The 27,236-nt window shown below is 35.0% G+C and overlaps 1 protein-coding gene across 3 annotated transcripts in view; it reads left to right on the top strand.

Annotated features, from left to right (window-relative positions):
• Window positions 1-27,236, top strand: part of LOC134537541 (SR-related and CTD-associated factor 4) — a 58,599-nt gene that overhangs the window by 5,428 nt on the left and 25,935 nt on the right. For all 3 annotated transcript variants that reach the window (XM_063378098.1, XM_063378097.1, XM_063378096.1), the window contains exons 6-8: window positions 1,518-1,753; window positions 5,068-5,221; window positions 17,015-17,391. In XM_063378098.1, coding sequence (XP_063234168.1) covers window positions 1,518-1,753; window positions 5,068-5,221; window positions 17,015-17,391 — 767 coding nt within the window. The remainder of the gene's footprint in view (window positions 1-1,517; window positions 1,754-5,067; window positions 5,222-17,014; window positions 17,392-27,236) is intronic.

The raw sequence follows: 27,236 nt of genomic DNA, 5'->3' as shown, positions 1-27,236 counted from the left end.
TTTTTCATTTGGAAAATGTGTAACAATCTGGGAAATATATTATAAGTAGGAATGGGCCGGTTAAATTGTTGAATCATTGAATCTCATCAAACCTCCAGTATTTGAAAGATTCAGGATTTGAAGAAAAAGATTTTAAGAAAAATGTTTGAGTAAAAACTGTAAATTAAAAGATTCAACACTGGCAAAAGTTTACTAGGCTTATGTATGTTCATTTTTGTACTTATTCAAATACCATTCCCCAGAATATTACCTTGTTTTGTCGCAATATCGTCACATTTTATACTAAAATCAAGTTTGAAAAGTAGGGGTGTGACTTCTATGCGGGAAAAATTTTTTTGTTAGGTAAAGTTATTCATAAAAACAAAATTCATTCATAGAAAGTACATTTATTTAAAAAATGGAGTATACAAGAGCTATCTTCAATAAGTTTTTTTTTGATGGGCTTTGTGGTGAAGCATCAGTGTTAACTGGCCGTGGCCGTAACAGTTCTTGCTACATCTCATATTCTAACTTCGCATTTGGATGTTGTGATATGCTACCATAGTTTAAACATTTTTACTCCATGTCTTGCATTTGACAGTTTGCTTCTATAAAGTAGTTCCAGATACATGTCTTTCATCAGCCATGTTATACATACACTAAACAAATTAAAACAATAACATGGAAAGTGACTTCCTGCCCTACATAAAATATTTCCATATTTTTATGTGTATTAATGCCTGTCTGTAGACCTCAAATTACCCTCAGAAACATAAACTACAATAAAATTTAATCATATTTTCACTGTTTGTGTGTGTCACAAAAGAAAAAGATAGTCCTGCTCAATTGCAGCTGTTCCAGATGATTTTTGTCTTGTCCTTCTTAATTGTTCAATCAAACATAACCTGTAACTCAATTTCATTCAAATAAACACTAAAATTAATACAAATATAAAATTCCAACATATGCTATGTATTCCAATGAAACTGCAAACTATTAAAGTAGTAATTATTTTTTGTGGTTGCATTTCAGATCAATTCGTTGCACGTTTATTTCTTAATTTTGAAGCTAATCATTATGCATATCATTTTCTTGGAAATATATGTACATACATAACTTTTGAATTTGTTTTCAGCAATGTTATAAAAAATTTCCTTGTCCCTTCTACTTGAGACTAATTTTAATTTTGGTTTGTGATAAATAAATGAATAAGTACAAGCGTTACTCATTAGAATCATAGCTCTCATCTATAGCAAACTATTTTATTTTAAATTTTAGTATAAAGAATTTACAGTCTTGTTTGATTGCAGTTTATGTAGCAGTCAAGTAATTGCAGCCTGTAAAAGTGGCAGGCCACCATCGAACCATTGTAAAGCACAATAACATGGTCTGCAGTCCATGGGTTGGTGGTTACCACTGCTCTATAAAGTGAATTTTCTTTAGTCACATATCCTAATGTTTTGAGATGAAACACGTGGACAGACCACGCACGTCTGTACTGCCAAAGTGAGGAATCGGGGCCGGCTTTGCTGCCGCAGGTCAAGTTTGACAAGAAGCTGCTGGACTTCGACTACGGGTCGGAGGACGACGACGAGAACACGTCGCCCAAGTCGGCCTCCACGAGCCAGCAGCACTCTGGGTCCCATGGTTCCTCCCACTCGCACGCCCACTCCCACTCCCACTCCCACTCCCACTCCCACTCGGCGCAGCAAGGGGCTGCCCCCGCCCCGGCACCGGCCCCAGCCGCCGCAGCGCCCGCCGCCGGCCTTGAGACGTGAGTACCGGGCGCTACGTATTGGCGTACTGCGGTGACTGGCGCTTTGTCACGGAAATTCAAACACACAAACAGTCTGTTTATGTGCGTCTCGGTCATATTAACTCTTTTGCTGCGGGAAAAAAAAAAAGGAAATGCAATGTTTACCCAGTCTCTGCCAAGCTGTCAAGGGTTGCTGGCAAAAACAACTCGGAGAAATAGAAATAGTACACAATATGTAAATATGTACTTCTAAGGGGAGAGAAAAAATGCACACGCTTCAAGGCATGCATTTTACAAATGGCAGCACCGAATAAAAATAATTTTAGCCACATATGCAAAGCAACGTAGGATGAAAAATGCATGCCACAAGTAAGCAGAATTTCATGCAGTCGAATGACAGCGCGCTATAGACACACTAACACGCACACACACACACACCCAAATTTGAATCAAAGTTATTCTAAGTCGTTACTAAAGACCAAGCCAAAGTCGAACATTACTTAAATATTTTGATGAATGTAGAAAAATCTGTAGAGTCCAACTTTGAATGCTTGAGTACGTGATCAATCAGTAGATCATCTATACCATACACTGAATAACAACATGTTGTAAAGATTTAGCAAGTTTACCAACAGCCACAGCTTGTAAATAAAAAGCAAAAATTGTAGAACCAGAATTACATAATAGGAAGATGAAGTACTTTTAATACTTAAACACGTTACAATTAGTTATCGCATATACTAACAATAAGTTTCTAACAATAAGTTTTTTTAAATATTTTGAAAACAGGCTGTAACACTATGTCAAGAATTTTGCTTTTTTCTGTTCAACTTATGTAAACAACACTTAAATGTATACAGCTTAAATGAATTGGAACAATTTAAACTTTACTTACATGCAATTAGTAGATTCTTGCTCTTCTATACATATATTGTGCAACTGCAGCTTAATTTTAACAAACCCTTAGTAATTCGTCCAAAAATGGCGTAGTGAAAGGATATCCTCTGTTAATAGCGCTCTGTCACCCTGAGAAGTTGTATATGGTTGGTACAAAGAGGAGGGGAAAAATAGCAGTGTGTATGGTTGGAAAGAATAGTTGTCTCTATATTATCATCTTTTCCTTATTACTAAATACTATAGAACTCAATATTAGATAAACACTAAAAATCATGGAAACCACTGCATTCAGCGTTCCTAGCAAGAGGTTTTTTGAAGGTAGGATTAAAGGAGATTTGTTATGGTTATGAAAGTTAGTAAATATTAAAACAGAGTACATGTGTTTAAACTTATTTGAAGAACTAGTTTTACAGCTTCAGTGTTTCTAGTTAGTGTATGAATAATTGCATGATGAAGAATTATGGTGATTATTTTCTGTGTTTTCAAAGGTTTGAGTTTGTTTTCTTGCAGCGGGTAGCATTGTGTTATCAGTGAGACAAATTGATAATGTATCAGATGCACTGCAAAAGTGACACATTATGTGCTATTTATAGCTGAAATAATCACTGAGTGCAAAAGAATGCAGTACTGTTTCATTCATCCCCATAAACTGACATGTAAAATTATATGCTTGAATCACTCTGAAATGTTTCCCCTGCAAAATCATCAAAGAATTTTAAAAGTTCTATAGTATTTGCTATTGCTGGGTCACAAAAAATTTAAAACTTTTTCTGTAGGTAATGAAATGAGACTAAAGTGTAAAGTTACAGGATGTTGCAGAACTCTACATACAAGCTGTGAACAGTTTAAAGGTCAATTAATGACTGTCTGAATCTAAAAAATAGTCATAAGTTTTCAAATTATAGGCTTTTTTTTCTTCCAAAATTTTTAAAATATTCACTTATTAGATACTTTGACTACAAATTTCCATTTGGAAATTTTTTCTGGATGAGCAGTCTTTGAAAATAGTTTGCCGAGTTTCATAAATTGTGCAAATAAATTTTTTCACCCCAATGATTAGTAAGGCTATTCAGGATTGAACACAAAAGATAATTTTTTAACATGGAAATTGGTAGTCTCATCATCTAACTTAAAATCTACTACCTTTTTTTCTTTCAATGTCTGTGTGCATGTGTGTAAGGTGCCAAAATATTTTTGGTCTGTGGGATTTGAATGAACTTTTTTTTTGTTAGCAAAGTGGAAGAGATAATTGTCTGAGCTGTCAAAAGATAATTATTGCTGCACTAGGTAAATGGGGTTAGGAGTGAGCATTCCATTCCCCCCACCGTTTTGACGGATTGAGTAGTTCTCTTCCACTATAAACAGAGTTAGCAGACACAAGGATGTTATTCATGGCCCCAAACAAGTGTTAGATCCACCTTTATCTTTATAGTTCTTTAATTTTCCTAAAGATTAAGTCAAAGAAACTTAGTCTTTGAATTCGACTCTCCAAAGCTTTGCACGCCCCTTTTAGTAAGGAATTCGAATAATTGCCAGTAAGTCAGGAGTTTAAAAATAAAGTTCATTGAGCTAAGAATTTTACTTGAGAATACTATTGTGATCAGGAAAGTTCTAGGTCTGTACAATTCTTTCATTCGCGCTCCCTGCATCACTAAAATCTCAAAGATAATTTACAAAATAGGTCATTTTATTTTTGTCACCACCACACAGAATTTTATTAAATTTGCCACATACGTGACACATTTTCGTGAGCGGATTTCTTATAAATTTAATTTGGTGCTTGTTTTCAGTTAAATACTTCTTTATTAAGTTTTTAGCTTTGAAAAAAAATGTTATGAGTCCGATTGCTTGTTCTTTCTTTTTTTTAATGAAAACTAGTAATAATCACCAATTTTGGCAGTCTGTTTTCAGTGTGATAATTGCCATGTGTGTGGACCAGAAAGTACAGTTAATCATTTATAGCTTCAAATTTTAAGAAATACTTTTGCTTTTATAAAAAAAAAGTGAATTTATTCTGAATGTATGTTGTGCTGGAATTTAATTTTTTTTTAAATGCACAAATTTCTTAGTACACAGTTAAACTATTCAGTAGAAGGAGATCATTTTCTCTTGCCTTTGAATGGATAACATTGTTCAACATGTCCATTTAAAAAAAAAACTTATTTATTTATGAAAGAGTGATGTATCTACATCATGTTTGCAAAATGTTTTGATTTATTAAAAGTAATATATTAAAGAACTTTGCATTCAATCTTAGGTATTGAATCAGTATCTGAAAATATCACATAGAAATAATATAATTCACAATATGTATGCTATGTTGTACATTGGCTGTAAAGTGGTTCCCAGTATCGGTGCATGCACAAAGAGGTGAGGTGACACGGGACTGTGTGGGAGGAACTTCTCGGACCAGCGCGTGCGGGTGTGTGCGGCAGGCTGCTGTCCAACCCGGAGGTGCTGCGGCAGCTGCAGACGCTGCAGCTGCAGATGTCGCAGCAGCAGGTGGAGATGGAGGAGAAGATCCGCAAGCTGCAGGAGATGAAGCAGCAGGAGGAGGAGTTCGACAAGCACCTGGCCCAGACAGTGCCTGTGAGTGCTGCTCGATTCGTTGTCTCCCTGCCTGCCTTTTCCGCGAGTCGGTTTTTCATTTTAAAAATGGCAAAAAAAAAAAAAAAAAGCACCTGATAACATGGTGTCCACACCCAGCTCACGAATAATGTCACAAAAAAAAAACCAAATTGAAGAACTGGTCATGAAAGTCCCAAAAAGTCCCAAAATATACAATAACTGAATTGGAAGTCACGAAACCTTAATACTTGTATAAATAATTTATATCAAACGGAACATGTTCTTAGCTTTATAAAATAAAAATCTGCACGTTATTTAAAGGACCTGAAACAGTCCGGAAATTGTTTCATGAGGTATTCGTGGCGTCTTGATTAACGGTTAATAACATCGAAGCCCTATTCCAAAGCAAGGCTGGGTTTCCAGGTAGGTTATTACTGTTAATGTAGGCTAGGCATGTATCCCTTGGCCATCTGTGTTGTCGCTTCTTTCAAATTGTCCACCATTATCAAATACTACAATTGAACTCAAAAAAATTTCTCAGTATTTTTGTTAGTGTTTTATTAAAGTGCAACAAATTATTTTTTAAAAAAAATATTGAAAGTGTTGGGTTTGTCTTGCCAGAAAACTGTGCTTGTGGGTGACTGGGCATCGGTATGTGTCGTACATCTTGCTAAAAGGCCAAAGTGATGTAACACGAAATGTAAACTAAGGTAAGGTTAACTCAGTAATTTCCTACCATTTTCTGACAAAACTAAAGTTTTAGCCTTTCATAAATGTTTTCATCAATTCCAAAACAATTTGTGTAACTTTGCACAGCACAAGAAGCAAGGTTTTACGTTTTTGCCTTACGTGGTGCTTTCAAGTGGCACTTGGTATATAAAATTAATTTTTAGATGTGAGAATGCATGCTTGAAATTTTTGTCTCTTAGTTAGCTGCATGACTTGAATTCAATCATGGGAAAAAACACCTACGTTCGGAAAAAATAAATAAGATATTTACTGTATCTGGATGTTTTTCTTTTAGGAAATAAATTATTTTGTTTGTATTGATGACTTATAATTTATTAAAATAATAAAATGTAGTTACTCAGTCATAACAGTTGTCTAGTCTAGCTAGTATATCAATCGCAATGAAGGTATTATCTGAAAAAAAAATTTAAAAATTGGTTTCCTGTAAAGTTGGTTTACGGGCGATAGATTAACGTGACGTCATAACAAAACACTGAAGAAATGATTGCATACTTTTTTGAATATAATTGAATCATTTTGATTGAATTATCATTATTTTGTATGGATACAAAGAAGGAGTGAAATGAAATCTACAATTTAAATGATAAATTTACTTTTATTTGCACTCATTAATTCAAATATGTTTATTACTTTAACGAAGAGATTATTTTAACTATAACTTTTATACATGTTTGCTATTTAACTTCTTCCAATCTGTGTTATCCTGTTAAGGATAGTACGATGATAGGAAAAGTAGGAAACGAATGGGAGTGTTTCAAGTTTAATGTGCCTCGAAAAAGTCAAATCGATGGTTGTTCTAATCGAGTGGAAGAGAGATAGATGCGGCGCAAGCGTACAATGAGAGTAACGGGACACAACGTAATGGGACAATGTGCGTAACGGGACACTTTTTCGTGCGTGCAGCCGGTGTTCATCGATTTATTAGACGTCACGTCAAAATGTTTTTAAAGTAGTGCAGGTTTGTTTGTATATTTTTAAGTGCAATTGCCAACGTGTCCCCTAGAAAGTCATGGAATGCTGTGCATATTTCTGCATAGAGAAAACTAATCAAATGCAGTTTAGCATCATTCATGCAAGTTCTGACTACAGTACTTTTATTTTTGACGTGACGTCTAATTAATCAATGAACGCCGGCTGCACGCACGAAAAAAGTGTTCCGTACACACGTTGTCCCGTTACGCTGTGTCCCGTTACGCTCATTGTACGCTTGCGCCGCATCTATCTCTCTTCCACTCGATTAGAACAACCATCGATTTGACTTTTTCGAGTCACATTAAACTTGAAACACTCCCATTCGTTTCCTACTTTTCCTATCATCGTCCTATCCTTAACAGAATAACACAGATTGGAAGAAGTTAAATAGGAAACATGTATAAAAGTTATAGTTAAAATAATCTCTTCGTTAAAGTAATAAACATATTTGAATTAATGAGTGCAAATAAAAGTAAATTTATCAATTAAATTGTAGATTTCATTTCACTCTATTGTATCCATACAAAATAATGATAATTCAATAAAAATTATTCAATTTTATTCATAAAAGTATGCAATCATTTCATGAATGTTTTGTTATGATGTCACGTTAAACTATCGTCCGTAAACCGACTTTACAGACAACCAATGTTTTTAGTGAAATCTTTTAACAGTGACCTCACAGTTAATGTAAACAAATTTGATGGATCAAAAGAATTCATAATTATGCAAGTGCCACTGGTGGACATTGTCTTTTTTCTCTTGTTTAAATTTGCTAAGTTTCTTGTGGTTTCTAGAATATTTGATACTTAAAGTGGAACGTACATTTTCTAGGATTGTATCAAAATTTATTTTTCTAATTTATATCTTGCTTAGGATAGGATATAGTGCTTAGCAACTTTCTGGTACAGTTACGACTAAAATGAATAATCTTTTTGATACAATTTTTTTGTTTGCTCTAAAATAAAAATTTTCATGTGAATCTTGGATGCACCTCAATATATAAGCAAAGGTTTCTGTTCAACAGGTTATGTTGACATCAGTTTTCTAGTAGGCAGATTTGGTACAAATTGTACCAATTTACTGTGCATTCAATTGGCAGCTTCAGCTTTAAAGTGAATGGCTTTTTTTGGTGAAGTGCCTTGTGTCTTTCGAGAAAAAAAAGTGCCCTACAGCACTTTATCATGATGTGACATTAGCTTTTAAAATGTTATTTATTATTCCAAAGTGTTTATTATTTTGCATCTTGCTAAAAAAAATCCGCTCAATCTTCTCTTTTTTTTCTTTTTTTTTAAGTTTGCTAGAGAATGTGGGATGCCATTTACGAAAGGCATTTAAAAAACCCTAAAAAGTCTAAGTATTTAAATTTCTTTAGGGGTCTTTTTAAGAATTAGCCAATTACTGCAGTGCCTAAAAAAAATTAATTATTTTCGAAGTGGTCCTGGGCATGTTGGATACAAAACAGTCATCCCCCAATTGTATTTGAGGCAGACAGTTTCTACCTGGAGTTGTGATTTCAATGTTACTGCATTAATCTGCTTATATTTGCTGGGTGAAACCTTTCCGTAAGTTTTTTAACATCAACACAAGGAAATGGATGCATTAAGCACCTTCAGTCCGGTTGAGTCATAAGAGTTGTGGTCGTGCTACAACTGATGGTAAATTAACCAAAGCAGATCAAGTAAGGGAAGGTAATGTAGCTCTACCAACTTGTCCGTGCGCGCTCGGTTGCGGTGCTGCTGACAGTTGTGGCCCGCACCCAGCGATCGACTGTGGTTTTGTTCCAGCCATCAGGTAAGACCTCAGTTTTTGCCGTTTCTTTTCTGTGCAGCCTTTTACGCATAACAGAAGGATATTACAGTAAACTCCCTATTATCCGCACATGCTACGAAAAAATACAGCAAATATGTAAATCTGTGTTTTATTACAAGTGAGCAAATTTGAACTCTACTGACGTGTGTATTGTGTGCAGTATACAGTAAAAAGCCACAGGCCTTCTTGGAACTCACACAGTAGGCTGGCATGCGTAATTTTATTCAGTAAAATACAAAAATTTTAGCATCATTAAAAAAATTTTTACTGTTAATTGTAACATTTACTGTACATATATTTTTAGATTTTTAAGTTGAAATTTATGTTTCCTTTTTTGTTTCCCATTTTCGGCGCTTTGCGGATTATCCGCGATTTTCACTATCCGCGGTGGCCCTGCCACTTAATTTCGCGGATAATCTGGAGTGTACTATATTAATAAAAGTGCTTCCCCAAAATCTCGTTAACATGCCATTCGAGTCAGTTGAATCTGTTTTCATGTTTTACTATAGCATAGCCACTTTCAGTTTCCTAGAGCATACACGTGTGTCTTTGCAGGAATCAATTTGCGTTTAGGTTAATGACAGAGTCACAATTCAATCAAAAGTTGATATTAAACAGCCTTTTGAGTTAATGGTATGTTGCAGTTTCGATGAATGCATTTTTTTTTTACCACACAGTTTCTATGATTATGTATTGACTTGAAAATTGTGATTTTGATTTGAATCCATTGAGATCAAAACTCAAATCAAGGTTAAACTGCAGAGAGAGTGAACCTCTTACTTAAACTACAGCACGTAAATGTATAATGAATAGCTCAAGCTTAAAAGATGTTGAATATACTACGTGGTTTCTAGGCATTTCATCGTTTAAAAAAACAGAAAAGTGGCACAGTAAATTAGACAGTCTTTGGAAACTTATTGTAGTATGTATGCTGTAGAGGCTGCACAGAAAGTTTGATTATAGAAATGCTGAAATTCAGTGTTCTTTATATGAGGTTTTGTTTGGAACTATGAACTTTGCCAGAGCTCAAATCAAGTTGATTAATGGTTTATCTCAACATTAAAAATTCATTTTTCGGAAAACTAAGTTATATTTGTGAAGTTAATGTGAAACTTTTTGAAGTATAAATTTTAATTTTTATGTTAGTTCGTCTTGAGTATGGTAGACAGTAATCGTTATTTTTCATTAGAGGCAGTGATCGTTTTTCAGGTTATAGATTTGATTTCAAACTGAGTCTTAGTTTAATGAACATTTTTAAATTTCTTAGTTTTTTTTTTTTTTTTAACATTTTGGTCATAGTATAATAATAAGTAAATTTCTGGCTTTATTAAATCATAGCAGAGCAGCACAATATGCTAAAAATTATTTGCTTCTTTATATGATTAAGAATTTACTATGGGTACAAATGTACTTAAATTGTGGAAGTGTGGGTCGCTGTGGTACATCTAAAGCTGAACGGTAAGTGAAAATTAATACATATTGTGTCTTTCTTAATTTTTACCTCTACAATCATATTTTCTAAACCACCAAATTAATACTGCATCAGTTATTGTCAATATACAATTTTTTTTCTGGTGAAGGGGGCAAAATATTGTAATATTTTTTACTTTGATTTGTAAAAATTATCTAGCTCAATTAACCTTATAAAATCGTTATTTTCAAGCAAATATTAGTAATATTTTTCTTGAGTTCATAAAACTTTAAACAATATCTTCATGGAGTAGTAGAACATGCGCTTGTCTTTAGATAAAATTTTCAAAAGTCAACTTCAATTTCTTAGTTTATTGCTGAAGTTTTATTACTAAAGTTAGCAAAAAGTACTTTCACTAGATAAATTTTGTTGTTGACTGTTGACAGCAACTTAACACAGTTACTTTTCTAATTTTCCCATCACGTTGATTGGAGAAAATAAATATGTATAACACACCTTCAGTGTACTTGGGATATTAAGTTTCAAATAAGATATTAAATTTTTTGTAGTAAAACCGGAGAACTAGTATGCTAAGCATTCCGAAATGTTGGCATAGAATTTATTTTATGATATATAAAAATAAAGAAGGTGATGTAAATTGCTTCTATATTTCATTTATTGAAATACTGATTATCTAATAGGTTAGTAGTGTAAATTGCATGTTCTGGTTAGTATGTTTCAAATTAAATTGTTATAATTCTAAAATCCAGGCCTCATTAATTTGCAGGATTTACTTAAAAATAAAAACTACATATACTACAATTGTTAAGTTTGCCTGAAAGAATTAACAAATTGCACTCAAAGACAGTGGTATGTAAACTATTTGGATGGGTGGTGCAAGTATTTGCTAGCTATGTTTGCGATGGTACAAAGAGTAATAATTATTGGTATTGGTGGTAGGCTTGCCACTTGCACAGCAGAATTTCACGAACCTTATGTCTCCACCAGTTGTTTGTGGTTCCGGGTGGCTCCATTGGTTAGTGAGCCTGGTGTTCCAGCAATTTGCTGGTTTGATGGCTCCGATTGTCTGCGGGCCTGGTGGCTCCAGATATATTTAGATTTGTTTGCCGAATGTCTGCAGTGGTGCCCAGGGTGGGCCAAGTGGCTATGTTGGAAAAAAAATCGTTGGCTAAATTGATGTCGGAGGTTTGATGGTGATTTTGTTTGAAGTGCTAGACGCGTGATCTACAATTTAATGTTGACTCGAGCAGATTGTAATACACATTGACACAACAGCAAGTATGACGTGATTTTTGACTATGGCTTGTAGGGTTGGCTTGAGAAGTGGAAGAGAGGATGACATTGAACAGGTTAGGTTTAAGAGAGTGACAGAAATATCTGTTGATACTTAACTTGATTTATCGGGAATTTATGTTAGGTAGTACTGTATTTATATTCTGAATTGAAGACTTTAATATTTTTATACAAGTAGTGTTTCACAGCTTTCTATTTTTTATTAATAAATATTTTTTGCAATATTTTTGCAGAAATGAGTTTTTTTAATGTTGCATTTGTAAATTATCAATATGCAGGCTTTTGATGCTGTGGTATTGGCTCGTTGACTCTGTCCATGGGACAGTATTGCAACCTCCACTTATGCCCCACAGACTTGTGTTTGTTTAATCTGATATATTATGTTTTGTCTTGTTGAGATTGCACTCAAGAAAAGATTAAGTTTTATGTAATTAATCTGTCATAAAGTGTTATTTAAAAACTCTTTTAGCATGTTTGAAGGTTGTAATATTGTCCTGTGAAATTTTATTGTTTTGCTATTAGTTATTATTAGTGTAGTTATTTTTATTATTAATATTTTTTCCAACAATATTGAGAAAGACTTCCTTTTAGATATTTTTTTTTGTATTTGGTTATTATTTTCATAAATTATTATATTCATTGATTTAAGTTCAAAAATGGCAGGAGTTTTATTCATCTGGCACTGTTTAAGACAACTGTTTTAGTCTTAAAATTTTCTTTGAGTGTTTGTACCTTTTATATCTGTTTTCTTAAGATTGAGTTTCTAACAGGCAGAGTTAAAACTATTTGTTTGAAATTTATTTTCTTTTATCATTAAAAAAACAAAGTTGAGTACATCTAATAAGGCAGATGTTTCACACAATTATATATTTTAGTTTCAGTTATTGCGTCTTTGAAATAATTTGTGGCCTTAATGATAAAAGTGTCAACTGTGTATGTTGGTTGTTGTGTTTAGTAGCTGTGCAGAGCTAAGAAAAAATGTTAATAACTATAACTGAAGTTTGTGAATGTGTATGTTCTGCCATTGAGTTATTTGACAATTGTTATGATTTTTTCAGATAGATTCTGATGTCAGTTTATTCCACGGTCGGCTTGAGCAGACATCAACACATTAACTCAAATTCTTTTTCAGCTTTTTTTTTGTGTCAATGTATGTTGCATTTAAAAATTAAGACCAGAATTTTTTTCTGAAATATTTATATTGGGGTGAATAGTATTAATTTTTCTTTGAGAAAAATTTTTGACTATTAAGTATTAATAAGAGTTGTATTGAAAATTAAAACAAATTATGCATAGTTTTTTTTTTTTTTTAAACTTCATGTGACATATTGGGTTTATGCAAATATAGAAATTGAAGTTAAAGGCAGGTCAGACAGTTGGTGTCAGTTAAGTGAGATAACAATATTTGTCAAGGCAAATAAGTGTGATTAACTGCATCATGTGCCATAAGTAATGAATCATTAAAAAAAATACTCAAAACAAAGTGAACTTCTATGTTGAATTTTGTTTGTCATGTGCCAATAATAGCTTTTTACTTTGTACCTGCTGACATTTGTCAATTACTAGTATTTTCTGACTGAATCTCTATGTGTTGTTGTTCATGAATTTAAATGAAAAAAAAACTGAATTTGCTAATTGACAAGTCAATGTATTTTTATACTTTTCATACATTTTTAGAATTTTTAAACTTTTTGTGTCCGTATATGCATTACCTGAGTGCTGAGTATCGCATACATGCTTATGTCTTTCCTATATTTTGTTTTTCTGTGTTGTGGTCATTTCTTTGGTAACTTGAGTGAAATCTCTTAGTTATATAGGACCCTAGGGAAAAAGTAATTTCATTAAACTGTAAAACAGTAAAACTCATACTGCTAGAGCATGACATTTTTGTATATGTTCTGCATTATGCTAAATTAATTCTTAAGAGCAATACTGCTTTGTTTATTTATTTCATTTGTAGATTTTATAATATTGCAAAGTTAGCTGTTTTATGATGTTGCAAAGACTAGCTGTTAGCCAAAAAGATGTTTCCCTTGCTTTGTCCTCTTCCCCTGCCTCCTCCCCCCTTTTTTTTTTTGTAGTTTGCAGTTATTTTTTTGCCATTGTGAAGTGAGATGAAAGATTCACCAGTTGGTTTTTTGAAAGATTGTGAATTCTAGTTTTTCATAAAATGATTATAATTTAATACATTTTTTGTTGTACGTAATCATCTTTTTTCCAGAATTAAGCTGATACATTTTTAATTTATGTCCAGATACCTCGTGCATGGAAGACATTAAGTTTTAAGTAAAGTGTTAGGTTTCTAGAGCGCTCCTTTCATTAAAAATACTTCGAATAATTTAAAGCAAAGGATAATATTCCATTGATTTTTGGGTTTCTGTGGTCACTGTTGAGGAGTAGTTGACTTGGCTAAATTGTTCCCACTTATGATAAGCTGCCACATAAGTCCTGAAATTGGAAATTTTTTTAAAAAATTTCCAGTACGTGTAAAACTTAAAACTGTTGGATCATTATGACATAACCAAATATTTCAAATATAGTCCACTGTTAACCAGCTTATGTGGAATTTTTGTAAATTGAACTATTGATTCATTATTTGAAACAGAAATGATGCCCATTTTTTTTTAGTGGTTTAGGAAATGAAGATTTATTAATGAATGTTATGTACTTAGGTATTTAACAAATGTTAAAGTTTTCTTTGTAGTGGAAAGAGATTGGAACATCAGTTGTACTATCAACGAGGGCCTCTACTAAAATCAAAATGTGCCAATCAATATTGAAGTGCTCTGGGTACCATTTAAAATTTGTCAGTAATGCTGTTGATAGGCAGATAATTTTGCAACCATAGGTGTTTTATAGAGAAAAGGCAAAAACAAGTTGGTTATTAGAAAGATGTGAAGAATTTAGAGTTGATAAAGGGGATGCCATTGAAATTGAAGTAAGTGCTGGTTAAGGCCCTTTAATTGCATACAGTGGACATGAAGATGAACATGTTGGCATATATCAGTAGAGACATGTCAAGAAGTACTGGAAAAAACTGGACAGGGTGGATGGTACTGATGTGTTTAGAGAATGAAAAGCGAGAGAATGTCTTTGAAAGTACAGGACAGAGGCCTTAAGAAGCACTGTCTAAAGATTTAAGTGAAATGATTTGGAGGGGCAAGTGGAGCCATGATCAGAGCCAATTAATGTGGAAATAAGCATGAATAAAGTTTTAAGAAGAAACAGAGCAAGAAGAAATTCAAGTTTGTGCATGTTTTGACCTCTGAGACAAAATGAGATTTTCAAAAAAATTCCAAGCAGCAATTTAAGAGTGGAAAAATTAAATGAGCAGATTGAAAAGAAGAAACAAACACGAAACAAATATTTACACATCAGGCAGCCCCACACAAGTTTTCATTTGATATTGATAAATAAATTTTGTCTTATGTTTCAGTCATTTCAAATTAAGTGTGGGGACTGAGTCAAAGTGCACGTTAGTCTAGTTTTGGCAGGACCTCCAGTATAGTGCTGTTATGTTTACAAATTAATAGGTTCTAAAAGTTTAGGAGAAGCAAACAGCTCTGCGACTGTGTTATATTTGTAAGGGTTTTAATCATTTATTTTACATTGGATCTAACAAATAGCTTATTAAAATATTTTTTTAATCTAATTCACTGTATTAATGACATAAGGAAAAATTTTGGTTTCAGTGTGCATGAATTAGGTACTGTTGCGATATTTAAAAAAAAATCATTCAAGGAATCATATGTCAAGTGATTTTGTTTAATCCAGTTTTATGTTCTTCTACCAATGTCAGACACTACTATCTTTTTGACAGTTATGTTTTTTTATATAAAACTATTTCCAAATTTATACATCTAAAAGTTTCCATTTTTGGTCATGTGAACTCATCATATGTTGGTAACTAACCACATGTTTTTCTCTAAAGCAGCCTTAGAGTTTCATTGGTCACAAGATGCATATCAGCATTCAAGTGTTGTCTGGCGATATGAATATATATAAAAAAATTAATTTTTACATGGAAGCCATGAATATTTTACAGAAGACAAAACATAGTTTATCATTGAACACTTAATTTTGAAGCATCTCTTTATATCGCTTTAATTCTATAGCTATAGTTCTATATTTCTCAACATATCCTTCTATCTCTATCTCTCTGTTTAAATACTTATTTATGTGTGTGTGTATACACACACATTTATCTCTCAAACTCTCTTTTATATTTAATTAAATCCAGATCTATCATGCGTGCGCACTCTTACAACGGAAACACACAAACTCCATCTAAACTATATGAAATACACATATTTGTTGAAACGATTTGTGTGCTACTTGTTGTAAAATGGTTGCAGTTACTCGGAACCCTTTGCGGGCATGCGCATAAAATTGCACCAAAGTGTCATGGCAATTGGATGAATGGAGATAGGAACGCATATTTGACGAACAAAGAAACATTATTTTTTTTATGTATAGGCTCACTTTGGCTCATAGGTAGATTCGCCCCCAAACCTCCTCATGGGTCTGTAGCTGTTTTTTTTTTTTTTTTGAAAATCCATGTTTTGTGTATTTTTACATATTTAAATTATTTATTTCCACGTTTGTAGGACAGATGGAGTCTGCAGTTATATCTGCACTTTCATATTACAAAAATATGCTGAATTGGATGATTTTAGGTGTCGCATAGATATAGGGAAAAAATTAAAAAATAGGTTTAAACCCCAAATAAATTTTAAAAAACTATCGAAAATACCAAGCTAGGCCATCTTAGTATTGTAGGAGAAACTGACTTAATGTAAAAAAAAATTAATTTTGTAGTATTTGTAATACTATAAACACATTAATATATCAACATTGTAATCTCAGTATATTATGTATTTTTTAAGTTTCTACTTTTTTGTGACTTTTAAGTTTATTAAAAGTATTCCAGAGTAGTTTTGCTCACACAGATTTATTTTGCACACCGATACCTTTGATATGTCCTCCGATGTTCATATAAGTGTATAGTATAATAAATAGGTCAATCCCTCCACATGCAGACGTCTTTGGCACCAACACGCCTAAAGAAGTTTAACTGCTAGAACAACTTAGAGTAGATAGCAGCATCGTAATTGTTGCAACCATACTTTGCACAGACCTTTCTAACAATAATAAATAATTACAACCGTCATAATTTTACTGACTTTGTAATCAATTACAATTAATTTTTAAGTAATGCACACTGTCCTAGACCTTAATTATTTTTTCGATGTTAAATATTAAAATAATTTTGCAGTTCCTATAGATTTACATTTGTGTTTTCAGAGATCAGTAAAAAAGGTTGTACATTCGATCCTTTTTGCACTTTTTTCTGCGTATTTTTTCAGTGGTGTTTGTCACACTGTCCTGTTTCCTATAGATTTATTTACATTTGCGTTTTCAGAGATCAGTCAAAAAAAATGTTGTACATTCAATCCTTTTTGCACTTTTTTTCTGCGTATTTTTTTAGTGGTGTTAGCTCCTCTGCTTTGGTTTGTGCTAGCTCATTGTGTGAATGTACTTTCACGCCCTCGCAGAACCTGCCGTTTGCGTCGGAGTGCGACCTGAAGCCGTCGTCGGAGGGGAAGCACAACCACCACCACCATCACCACCACCAGCAGCTACAGCAGCAGCAGCAGCAGCAGCAGCAGCAGCAGCAACAGCAGCAGCTACTGCAGCAGCAGCAGCTACAGCAGCAGCAGCAGCTACAGCAGCAGCAGCTACAGCAGCAGCAGCAGCAGCAGCAGCAGCAGCAGCGGTACGACCCCCTCGAGTACGACCAGAACAAGCCCGCGTACACCTACCCCGTGGCCGACATGACCCAGCCCCCGCCCGGCTACACCTCGGGTGCCCATCAGCAGGACGACTCGCTGGAGGACGGGGAGCACGTGGACTCGGGAAGTGAATATCAGGGGTGAGTTGCGGCGAGTAACGAGCTGGTACCAGCATCCAAAGCCATAACTGCATTACAAAATATATTAATATTGAATACCATCAGATATTAGATGTTTATTTAAAACCGTTTCTCTTGATGCGAAATCATAGAATTATTTTTTTTTTCACGATAACAGGTTGGTAAACGAACTCTTGTTAAGACATTTTTCAAGGGACTGTCTAAACCTCGTCATTGTTTCTGCTGCTTGCTATCGCTTCAGCACCCTGAGGCTCACAAGGCAGGACGTAGCTGTCGGCTTCAATATAAGTCGTCAAAACTACACTTGATTTTTAGTTTGCCTTGCAAACTTTTCCGTGCGTTATCGCGTGCACCCTCATCAGTTGGGGTTGCGTCGCCTCCAATGCCTGCCTTCTGAAAGCAGTTGGCGATGATGGTCGAGACCAACGAATCCCCAAGAAGCCGAAAGGAAATGCAGTGCATACTCTTTGTGTGGTGGAAAGTCGGGCGTTGCGTGATTCATTTTTGTGATTAGTCTTACGGTAATACTACTTTAGTATCTTGAGCACACCCTGATTCATGGGTTGCAATACTGATGTGGAATTAGCAGGAAGAAACTGTATTTTCATTTCTACATTCTTCGGATGGACAGGGCAGTGATCCATAAACACAATAATCTTTCTGTTCTTTACTCACATTTTGGCATCCAGGAGTCCAAATATTGTTCCAAGAATGCAACAAGTCATCCATGCTGTTTTGTTATTTGTGTACCTACATGGTAAAGTTTTCACATTTCTGAGTTTTCCCAATTATAAAAAAAAGAGGAAGCTCCTCGGACCCATCCATGTTGGCCCCCACAAGAACAGTCGGCCTCTCCTTGCTTTGCTTACCGCCATGGCAAGCCTCTCCTTTCAAAACAAATGTCTTGTCAGGCAGCATTTGGAAAAAGAGGCCGAAATCATCCACATTGAAAATGTCTTTCGGTTCATACTCGGATAGAATTTGAGGCAATAATACTTTACATGCATCTATTGATTCTCCGCTCACACTCTCAGATTTTCCACCTGTTGCCCGGTACACAATGCTAGTCCTATTATTAAATTGGTCAAGCCAACCATTTGATGCTTTGAACTCGACATTATGTGTCAAAGCAATCTGTTCTGCTCTTTCTTTTAGAATCATGCCACTCAATGAGATGTTTTGTGCACGCTGCTGTATAAACCATTCAAGCAATGGTTTTTAATCTCTTCATATTTTCCGCTCTTCCTTTTCTTACATGTCGATGAAATATTGCCGGCTTCGGAACGTATTTTATCATGTTTGGCAACAATGGTATTCAATTTTAATGGTGGTATTCCCACCTCTGTGGCGATCACCACTCGTGGAACCTTAGGGTTGGAATTAACTTTGTTTACAATGTCCAGATTTTCTTATAATGAAAACGCTTTGCGTTTAATCATATTCTTAGTTAATAATACCATTATTACAAACAAAAAACAACTTTATCACCTTTAAGTTAGCAAAAACCATAACACCGGTGGAAGATGGCACTAACATAATGGGCTGTAAAATAATAATACTACTTGGCAAACGTTGTGCAGCAATGTGCGAGTTATATGCGTGCTCTCTATGCGGTCATCAACCTAAGCAAACATGGTGCCAACCACCACTGCGCAGCGGTGAGCTATCGATGCCAATAATCGACTTCGTGCAGGCACTCTGTACAAGCATCAACCTAACTAGCACAATATCAACCAGCGCTGGCTTCATGGTGGCAGACGTGGAACAAATCGAGATCGTAACGTTTGAAAACATGCCCTAAAAAGAATCTTCATTTCAAACAATTACGTATTTTTTGTTGATTAAAGAAGTAAACTGTAATTTTCTAAAGAATAATGCATATCAACTTAAAAAAAAAATACATTGTTTTCTATTGGAAGCTAATTTTACAAGGACCTTCCTACACTGAAAATAATAACCCACATAATTTGGAGAAAATGGCAGGACCGAAACATTTGACCGTATGAGACGGATTTAATCACTAACATCTTTAAAAGAAATTAAGCTTTAGTGCTAGAAATTCTTTAATTTTTTATTACAATTTATATGAAAATTTGTAAATAATATAAGACAGCCATTATTTGGTTCCTTGAAAGTCTATAATTTTTCAATGCATTAATTGACACTGACACTAAGATGGACATAGAGACCAGAAGATATGACAGAACAGTATATAAGGACAAATAGACAAGACAATTGGACTCAATAAAGGCATATAGACAGATAATTCTGGAGATAAAAGCATGGAAATCTTGATTCTATGTAACTATGGGTGTATAGACAACGAGAAACCAATTGCTGAATTTATTCATGGTGGTTTAGATTAATTTGGTGTTGAAATGCGAGAAACTTTAAAAACTGCTGAATTTAGTTGTATTTCGGGAATTTCTAACTTTATCATTATTTTTTGGGGTTCCTTCTGAATAGTTACAGAAATCAGGTAGATGTGGATGGGTAGTTAGTTTACCTGTGCGAATATAAGTTGTTTAATTTGAATTGAATACGAATTCCAGATCCTGAACCTTTTCCTGCTGTGTTTTTTCTCCCACCTAAAATTTTTCTGAACCAAAATTCTGCATCTCTGCTCGAGAACCGAGATATTTGAAGTATACGTGAGTAAATGAATATGAGTGCTTGGAGATATGCATTGTGGGTACAGTGAAACCCTGATTATCCGTTTTCCAATGGACCATGAGTAAAAAACGGATAATCCAGGAAATCCTACAATGTGGGAACACACTCTAAAGTTACCAAATGCACAATGTATGTACTATTGCAAAAACTTTCTGTGAATCAGTTAGGTATTTCCATAAACTGACACCAGCAGTACACTGTATATACACTATCAATATTGGAAAATTATACTTCCTTAATTTTTTTAAATGAACAAAACAAAATAAACTTCAAATTTGTATGTTTTAAGCAAGTAATTATGTATGTATTATTCAAAATTAAAAGGTACATACTCACCACATGTTATAAGGTGCACACTTCTTTCTTATTTATAATGCAGAGAAATTATAAGATGAGTTTTTATGCAGCAAAATATTTTTGGTGTTGGTAATACCATAGCGCTTTGCCAAATCAACCCGTTTTTCGCCTGGGTTTTTTTCAACGGCATTTATAATTTCTAAACGCTCTTTAATGGTTTTAACCTCTTTTGTAGGCCGATACATATCAATGAACCTTTACAAATTTCACACGTGCATTAGAGTTAAATGCATAAAGCTAATTTACCGTAAACAAAGAAAATCTCGCGCATATACGGCCGGCTACGGAAACGCTAGGATGAACAATTTCGTCTATGTTTCTCGCAGGATTTCACTGTCGCTAAATAGAAACGTGTTTACGTTGGGCTAGTATGTACAGTATATCGACCACGGTTATATTGTTGTGTCGATTATCGCACAAAGCAAGAACTATCGTGCGAGCGTTAGCTTTCGTCTGTTGTTTTATCGAAGTTGGTGAACCTGTTAGCAACAGCGTCATGCTCACTTTATTCGTTTTCTTTTAGTAATGGCCGCCATATGTAAATATTGGTATTGCGTGTCGTGTAGACACGCGTAAACTGGAATATTTCTCAGGAATTTGAATGTGAAATCGGTAAAAAGCCTGTAAAGTACAACCCGTTAAACCGGGTTAAAAAATATTCGTAAACGATGGAAACTGGATGTTTTTTTTAATTGTTCTTGCGGGATTTTTTCGGGACCACGGACATTGAACAATAAAACCGGGAAATTCTACAATGCGGGAACGAATAAACGAGGTTTCACTGTATTTGGATTGAATTTAGGTGAGCATGTGTGTGGCTAGTGAGGCAGTTAAAAAAGATATGGCTGTGAGTGCTTGTGTTTATGTGGATGTGAGAACCAATTGAAATAGACCTGTATGTAATGGTGAGGTTGTTGAAGTGGACTTTGTTGTGGATAGTCACTTCAGTCGTATAATACTTAGTGGTCATAACTGTTGGGGAGATGTGCTTTGGTTGTACTATATAAAATTAGGTTGTCGGTTTTTTTTATTTTATATATATATATATTATAATATAACATTAGACATTTGAAGTAGTAAAAGTCAAGTCAAAAAATAAGATATCTTCAGTTTGACTTGGATCCAATATCGTAATAGGGACAAAGTGGGAAACTGGTAAGAAATACGTGGGGCAAGTGATGTTCGCGAACCTGGCAGCGTGGTGTGTACCTGCGTTTTGGTATGTGTTTAAAGCACGTGAAACTAGTTCCAGTAGTGGCATCTACAGGGTGGCCACCAAACCGGGAAAATGGGAAAAACCGGGAATATGTCGGGAATTTGAAAGGGCCCGGGTAAAACCGGGAAACTGTCTGGAATTTTATTTCTTTCCTGGGCAAATGCTGCGGTGTAAATGCGCACAACTTATATAAGACGTACATCGCGGCGTCTGATAATCACGCGGCAAATCTGTACAGTGTCATGTTGGCAGCGACTGTGGTGTTCCCAGGCGTGTCATGTTTCTTCTTTCCTCATAGACGCAATACGTCACTAAGAGGCGGAGGGGGAGGGGGAATATGAACCGCACTACGGCGTGCAACACGGGGTGTTGTTCTAATTTGTTCTGTTCAGTACAAGTCTTCGAGCGGTTTTAGTCTTACGCTGTGCAGTTTGTTAGGAAGCTATTGCGGCAATGTCTACTAGGTATTCCTGTCGTTATGAGTCTTGAGGTTCCATGGGCTACTGAGAATGCGAAAGACAGAACTTGTGCGAGATGCAAGATATGCAATAAAAGTTTCAAGATCGATACGATGGGTAGGGGAGCATTTACAAGCCATGCCAAATCTAAGAATTACAATAGAGTTATAAATAAGTTAACCAATCAAGAAACCTGCAAGTTACAGAATTTTGTTTCCACTCAACCTGCTCAGGATGAAGCCCACACTTCCTGTAACAAAGTTTTATTAGTACTTTAATTTATACTAGTAGCTTCCAACGGTTTAGCGGTGTTATAAACTACGACGTCTTGTAATCCATCGCTTATCAATAAACTGTCAAATATGTCCAGTAACTAACGACACAACACGTTTTTTTATAAATATTCTCAGCGTGTTGAGGCCGGCCGATAAACCTTCCGCATTAACTTACCTTTAACGTCGGTAATGTATGTTCACTTACAATTTGTAAAATAATAATACTAAACATATAATTATTATGTACACCAGAACCCCGATTTCACGAACACCGGATTTAACGAAGCAGTGATTTTACGAGTACATTCTCGGGAACCATAAAAAAATTGGAAATTTTGACCAAAATGTGAAAAACAGAAAAAAATATTTAAAAAAAAACGCAATGAAAGATCATATATACCGAATAAAAGCATGTTGGACCTCCTGCGGTCACCAGCAAAGCATAAACACGACCCAATGTGTGGTGCAACTGCTACATCGCTTCGTTATTGCTCGCGCGAGAGGCGGGACGTGGAATGTTAGAAGAAATGAAGGGGGAAATACGGGGGATGACAGACAGCAGCCAGTGTGTTTCCTGCGTGGGGAATAAGTGGCGTAGCTCCTTTTTTTATGCTGTGTGAAGCGACCTTTTTCTATCAACTCACGGGAAAAGATAATTGCTTGAGCTGTCAAAATAAACATCGCTGCGACAGTTAAAACAAGACGCGGGCGAGCATCCGGTAGGTCGATGTGTATATCTACTCGAAAAACATATCTCAATTCATGACACTAATAAGATTCCTTATAACTTACACGTATAGCCTGATGTTTTCAGCTTGATCCATGCAAGTTCTTTAGCCACGTTTTGAATGAAAACAACCACCAGCCGGCCAGTGTTGTGCCCTGTTTAATACGCACAAAATATACCAAATATATTTGGTTAAAAAAAAAAAAAACAGAAAAGAACCAAGGCAAAAAGAGTCAAAATAATGAGTGATGCCTTAAAACAGACCGCTCTCATAGACGAAGAAATTTTAAACACAAAAAAGGTTAAAGTTATGTGGCAAATATATATTTAGTAAACTGCCACCTGTTTTTTTAGTTGGGTATGTATCACATTTTGTGCATTTTTGTTTTATATTTAGTACTATACAGTTCCGTGTTTTAAAATGTGTGCTTTGTATAATGTATTACATAAATAAAAACATGTCATTTTGTATATATATTGCAAAACCTGGAAAATCTTGAAAATACCTGGAAAAACCTGGAATTTTTTATCACAAATGTAGTGGCCACCCTGCATCTAACGGCATGGGGTGGAAAGTAGTTCACAAGCGATGCAGAAAATATCTTGCGCTTCACCAATGCTAATTGGCTAGAGTGTCCCATATTGTTCTATCATGATATTTACTTGGATGTGAATATAGGGATTTTCGGATGCACGTGGATGTGATTTATAATAAACTGTACTTGTAAAGCTGATGCTGGACTCTTATAGTAAGTTTAAGGACTCAAGTAGAAGAAAATGAGTTAGGTAACTGATATTGGCATTATTGGGGTGATTGCGATTTAGGAATTGACTGATTCCACTGTGTCGAAGGATTCATATTATGATGGCTTTATATTCAAAGCTGGTTAGTTCTTCCCCTACATCAAAATTTTGGAATTAGGAGTTACTTGTTGTTTAAATAGGAGCATTACTTTAGTGAGGATCTTCATCCAACTAATAAGATTTTTCTAGATTGATGAGGTGTTTCTTGACTAATCGAGCATTTCAGGACTAATCTGTCAACTCTTCCATCACTGTGCGATTCCCCACTAATCTGGCAACAGTTAATCATGCTGTTATGTTAATTTTTTATTTTATTGTGTTTTTATTTATTGATGTTTTATCAATTGACTAGGGTTTGGTTAATAAATAAGAGGTTTGTTAGGTAATCTAGGTGTTGTTATATCAGTCACGTATCTATCCAATTAACTGGAAATATTTTCTGTCATCATTCACTAAGAGTATTTTCTACTGATGAAATACATAGGCAGAAGGGTTTTCAAGCAAAATGTGATGGACAATTTTTTAGAAATGCTTTTCATTTGAAGAGTCTGGCTGTCAAGAATGAGAATATCTTACGAAATACTGATTCCATAGAGATTGGTTTTCGTGAAACTTTCAGTCTCAAAAAGGCAAAGGTGCTTGACTCCCTGAAATTTAAGGCTGACTCCAGGAACATTTTATATTTATTTGCCATACTTAATGACAAGAGTCCTCCGAGAAAGAGGATTGTGTGAGACTCAGAGTTCTTAGAGCTAAGGTTGCCATTCAGGAACTTATCTCACTCATTCAGTTGGCAACTGCTGATAGAGAGATTATTCTTAGAGAGCTCACAGAGATTTTTGTGAACAGCCTAAGGTGTTGAAAAATGCAAAATCTTTTAATTGAAAAAAAAAATCTTTAACAAGTTTATTTTTAATTTGATCAGCTCAGTGATGCAAGATGCACATCCTATTCTTCTAGCGCTTCTTAATTTGTTTCCATGGAAATGCAGCGGTAGAGAGAAATTTAACTTTCAACAAAAAATTTTTTGTTGAAAATCTTCAAGAGAAATCTCTTGTAGCTCAAAGACTGGATTATACAATAGTGAAAACCTTGAAACATTTTGTGTACCCTATTACAATAAGTCTAATGTATAATACGTTCATAAAATTTTAGGTCGTAAAGAATTTTTAAAAAGTTCCCAAAAATTACAGATTTTTGCTGTTGGAACTTGGTAGACACCTTGTTTTTGAAATATTTCTGAAACAAATTCCAATTCTCGTCAAACAAATTCCAATTTTGTATTTAATCCCCATTTTTAGTTGATGCAATATTACTGGTAAATTAATATTACAAAACAAAAATATATTTTGTATCAACTTTAAAATTGTCAACAAAAACTGTGACCCAAACATGAGACACAACTAACGTAGCCTTTGATAACTTTAGTTGTGGTACAACAAACCATGAAAGAGTGCGAGCTATCAAATATTCACCAATCTCTCACTTGGCACGTCTTTAAATTGCACAAATTCCTTTAGCGCGATGTTAATTTTACAGCCCCGGTCTTGAATAGTACATGTGTAAATTTCAGTTAGCACGAAATCGCCACAGGCAAAAAAATAGGTCTGGCATGATGCAACGAAGTCTGCTTTAACTTATGTACCGTGGCAAACAGTTATTCTTGCAAGGAGGGAAGAGATGCGCGCCGGTCTAACTACACTATCGGCTGTTGTACAAACATCATCTATGGCGAGTTCAGTCGCTGCTATTGAGTGTAAAAGAGTTTATAAGATCAAATATTTTTATGTCTGCCGGGCCGTACTGTTGTCGCCTGACCACAGACCGGGCCGTGATGAACTTCCAAGTCTAGCCTGTGGCAGGGAACTCAACACGCACAAAAACAAACACAAAGCAACATCTGCCCATTCATCTGCTAGTAACTATACGTGCATAAGCACCTGCAGTTGGAATCATAGCTTCCATGTGAGAACGTAATGCATCGTGTTCAAGTATTTGAGACAAAATTAGAAGTATTACGGCATGCAGAATGTCATGAAGGCCACATTATGCGCACAATCGTACAAAATAAGGACTCTTATCAAACGTTTATATAAGTCTGGTGCTGTTGGTTGTACTAGCGGGAATATATGTGACATAAGATACCAAAACAGAAATGAATAGATGATTCACATGGAAAAGATTGTTAAATGAATGGTGCAATGAAAAAAAAAAATCATGGGCCTGACAAGATTGGTGTTAACTAAGCGGTGATACGCGAACAAGATCTTTAATTTATTAAAAATTAAAATGTAACTATCCGGACAGTTATATCGGTTTTACTGTCAATAAAGGATGGTTTGGAAAGGTACGTGACGTGAGTTGGAGGTCACGCCCAGGCGGGCATGTCAGCCAGCAGACTGACGATAAAGTACTCAACCACAATCTTTCGTTGTGCTGTGTTTTATTTGTCATACAAAGTATTCAATAGGAAGCTTATAAAGATAAATGGTGTGACATATTTATCGTTGAGTGTTATTCTACACATTTATACTATGTAAAGAATATTTCCCTACACAGTTTGGAATACATTAAATAAATTAGCCTTGCTATTTAGGGAGTCTATTGCTTCAGAATATGCTATCATTTAAACATGGTGAACATTTTTAGAAATGCATTAGTCGTGCTGAATGAGGGATTGGTGTAGTTTACTTGGCACGAGACAGAGTAGGAGCATTGCATTCAATCGGCGAGCTACCAGTATTGATATTTTACTGTGTGTCATACTCTATTCAGGAATCAACATAAGGGAGCGTCCATTAATTACATGAGGTGATTTTGGTTAATCTCCCCCTCCCCCCCCCCCCCCCCCCCCCACCCCTCCCCTTGGGTGAGATTTGGCTCAAGTGAGATTTTTCAAAATGTTTATTTTTAGTGTAAATACGTTAATCTGTGCCTAATTGCGTTGCATTTATAAAAAACACAATTTACTTAATTATTTTGATTTGATAGTTAAGACTGGTATTGAAGGCAGAATGTAGTGAAGAATCACAGTGAGAAAATCGAACAATAAATTACTTAAAAAGGAACTACTAAAATTCGTTAAAAAGAATATTCATTCTGATTCAGTCCATTGGGACTAGTGTGGTTTCTAGAGTAGTTACTTTGTGGCATTCGCATAACTGCAATCAATAGTATTGTGTAGGATTTAGCCCTATTTTAGTGGAGAAACATGTTTTACTTAATTTAACCCAATTTCTCCTCGCTTGCTTGAGTAAAGAAAAAACATGATATTGGCCATTGGACCCCCCCCCCCCCCACACCACACACACACACCCACACACACACACACAACC

This window comes from Bacillus rossius, chromosome 12 (genome assembly GCF_032445375.1).
Source record: "Bacillus rossius redtenbacheri isolate Brsri chromosome 12, Brsri_v3, whole genome shotgun sequence".
In the NCBI taxonomy this organism is placed as follows: Eukaryota; Metazoa; Arthropoda; class Insecta; order Phasmatodea; family Bacillidae; genus Bacillus; species Bacillus rossius.
Note: the sequence above shows the minus strand (reverse complement) of the source record. Positions and strands in the feature narration are given on the sequence as shown.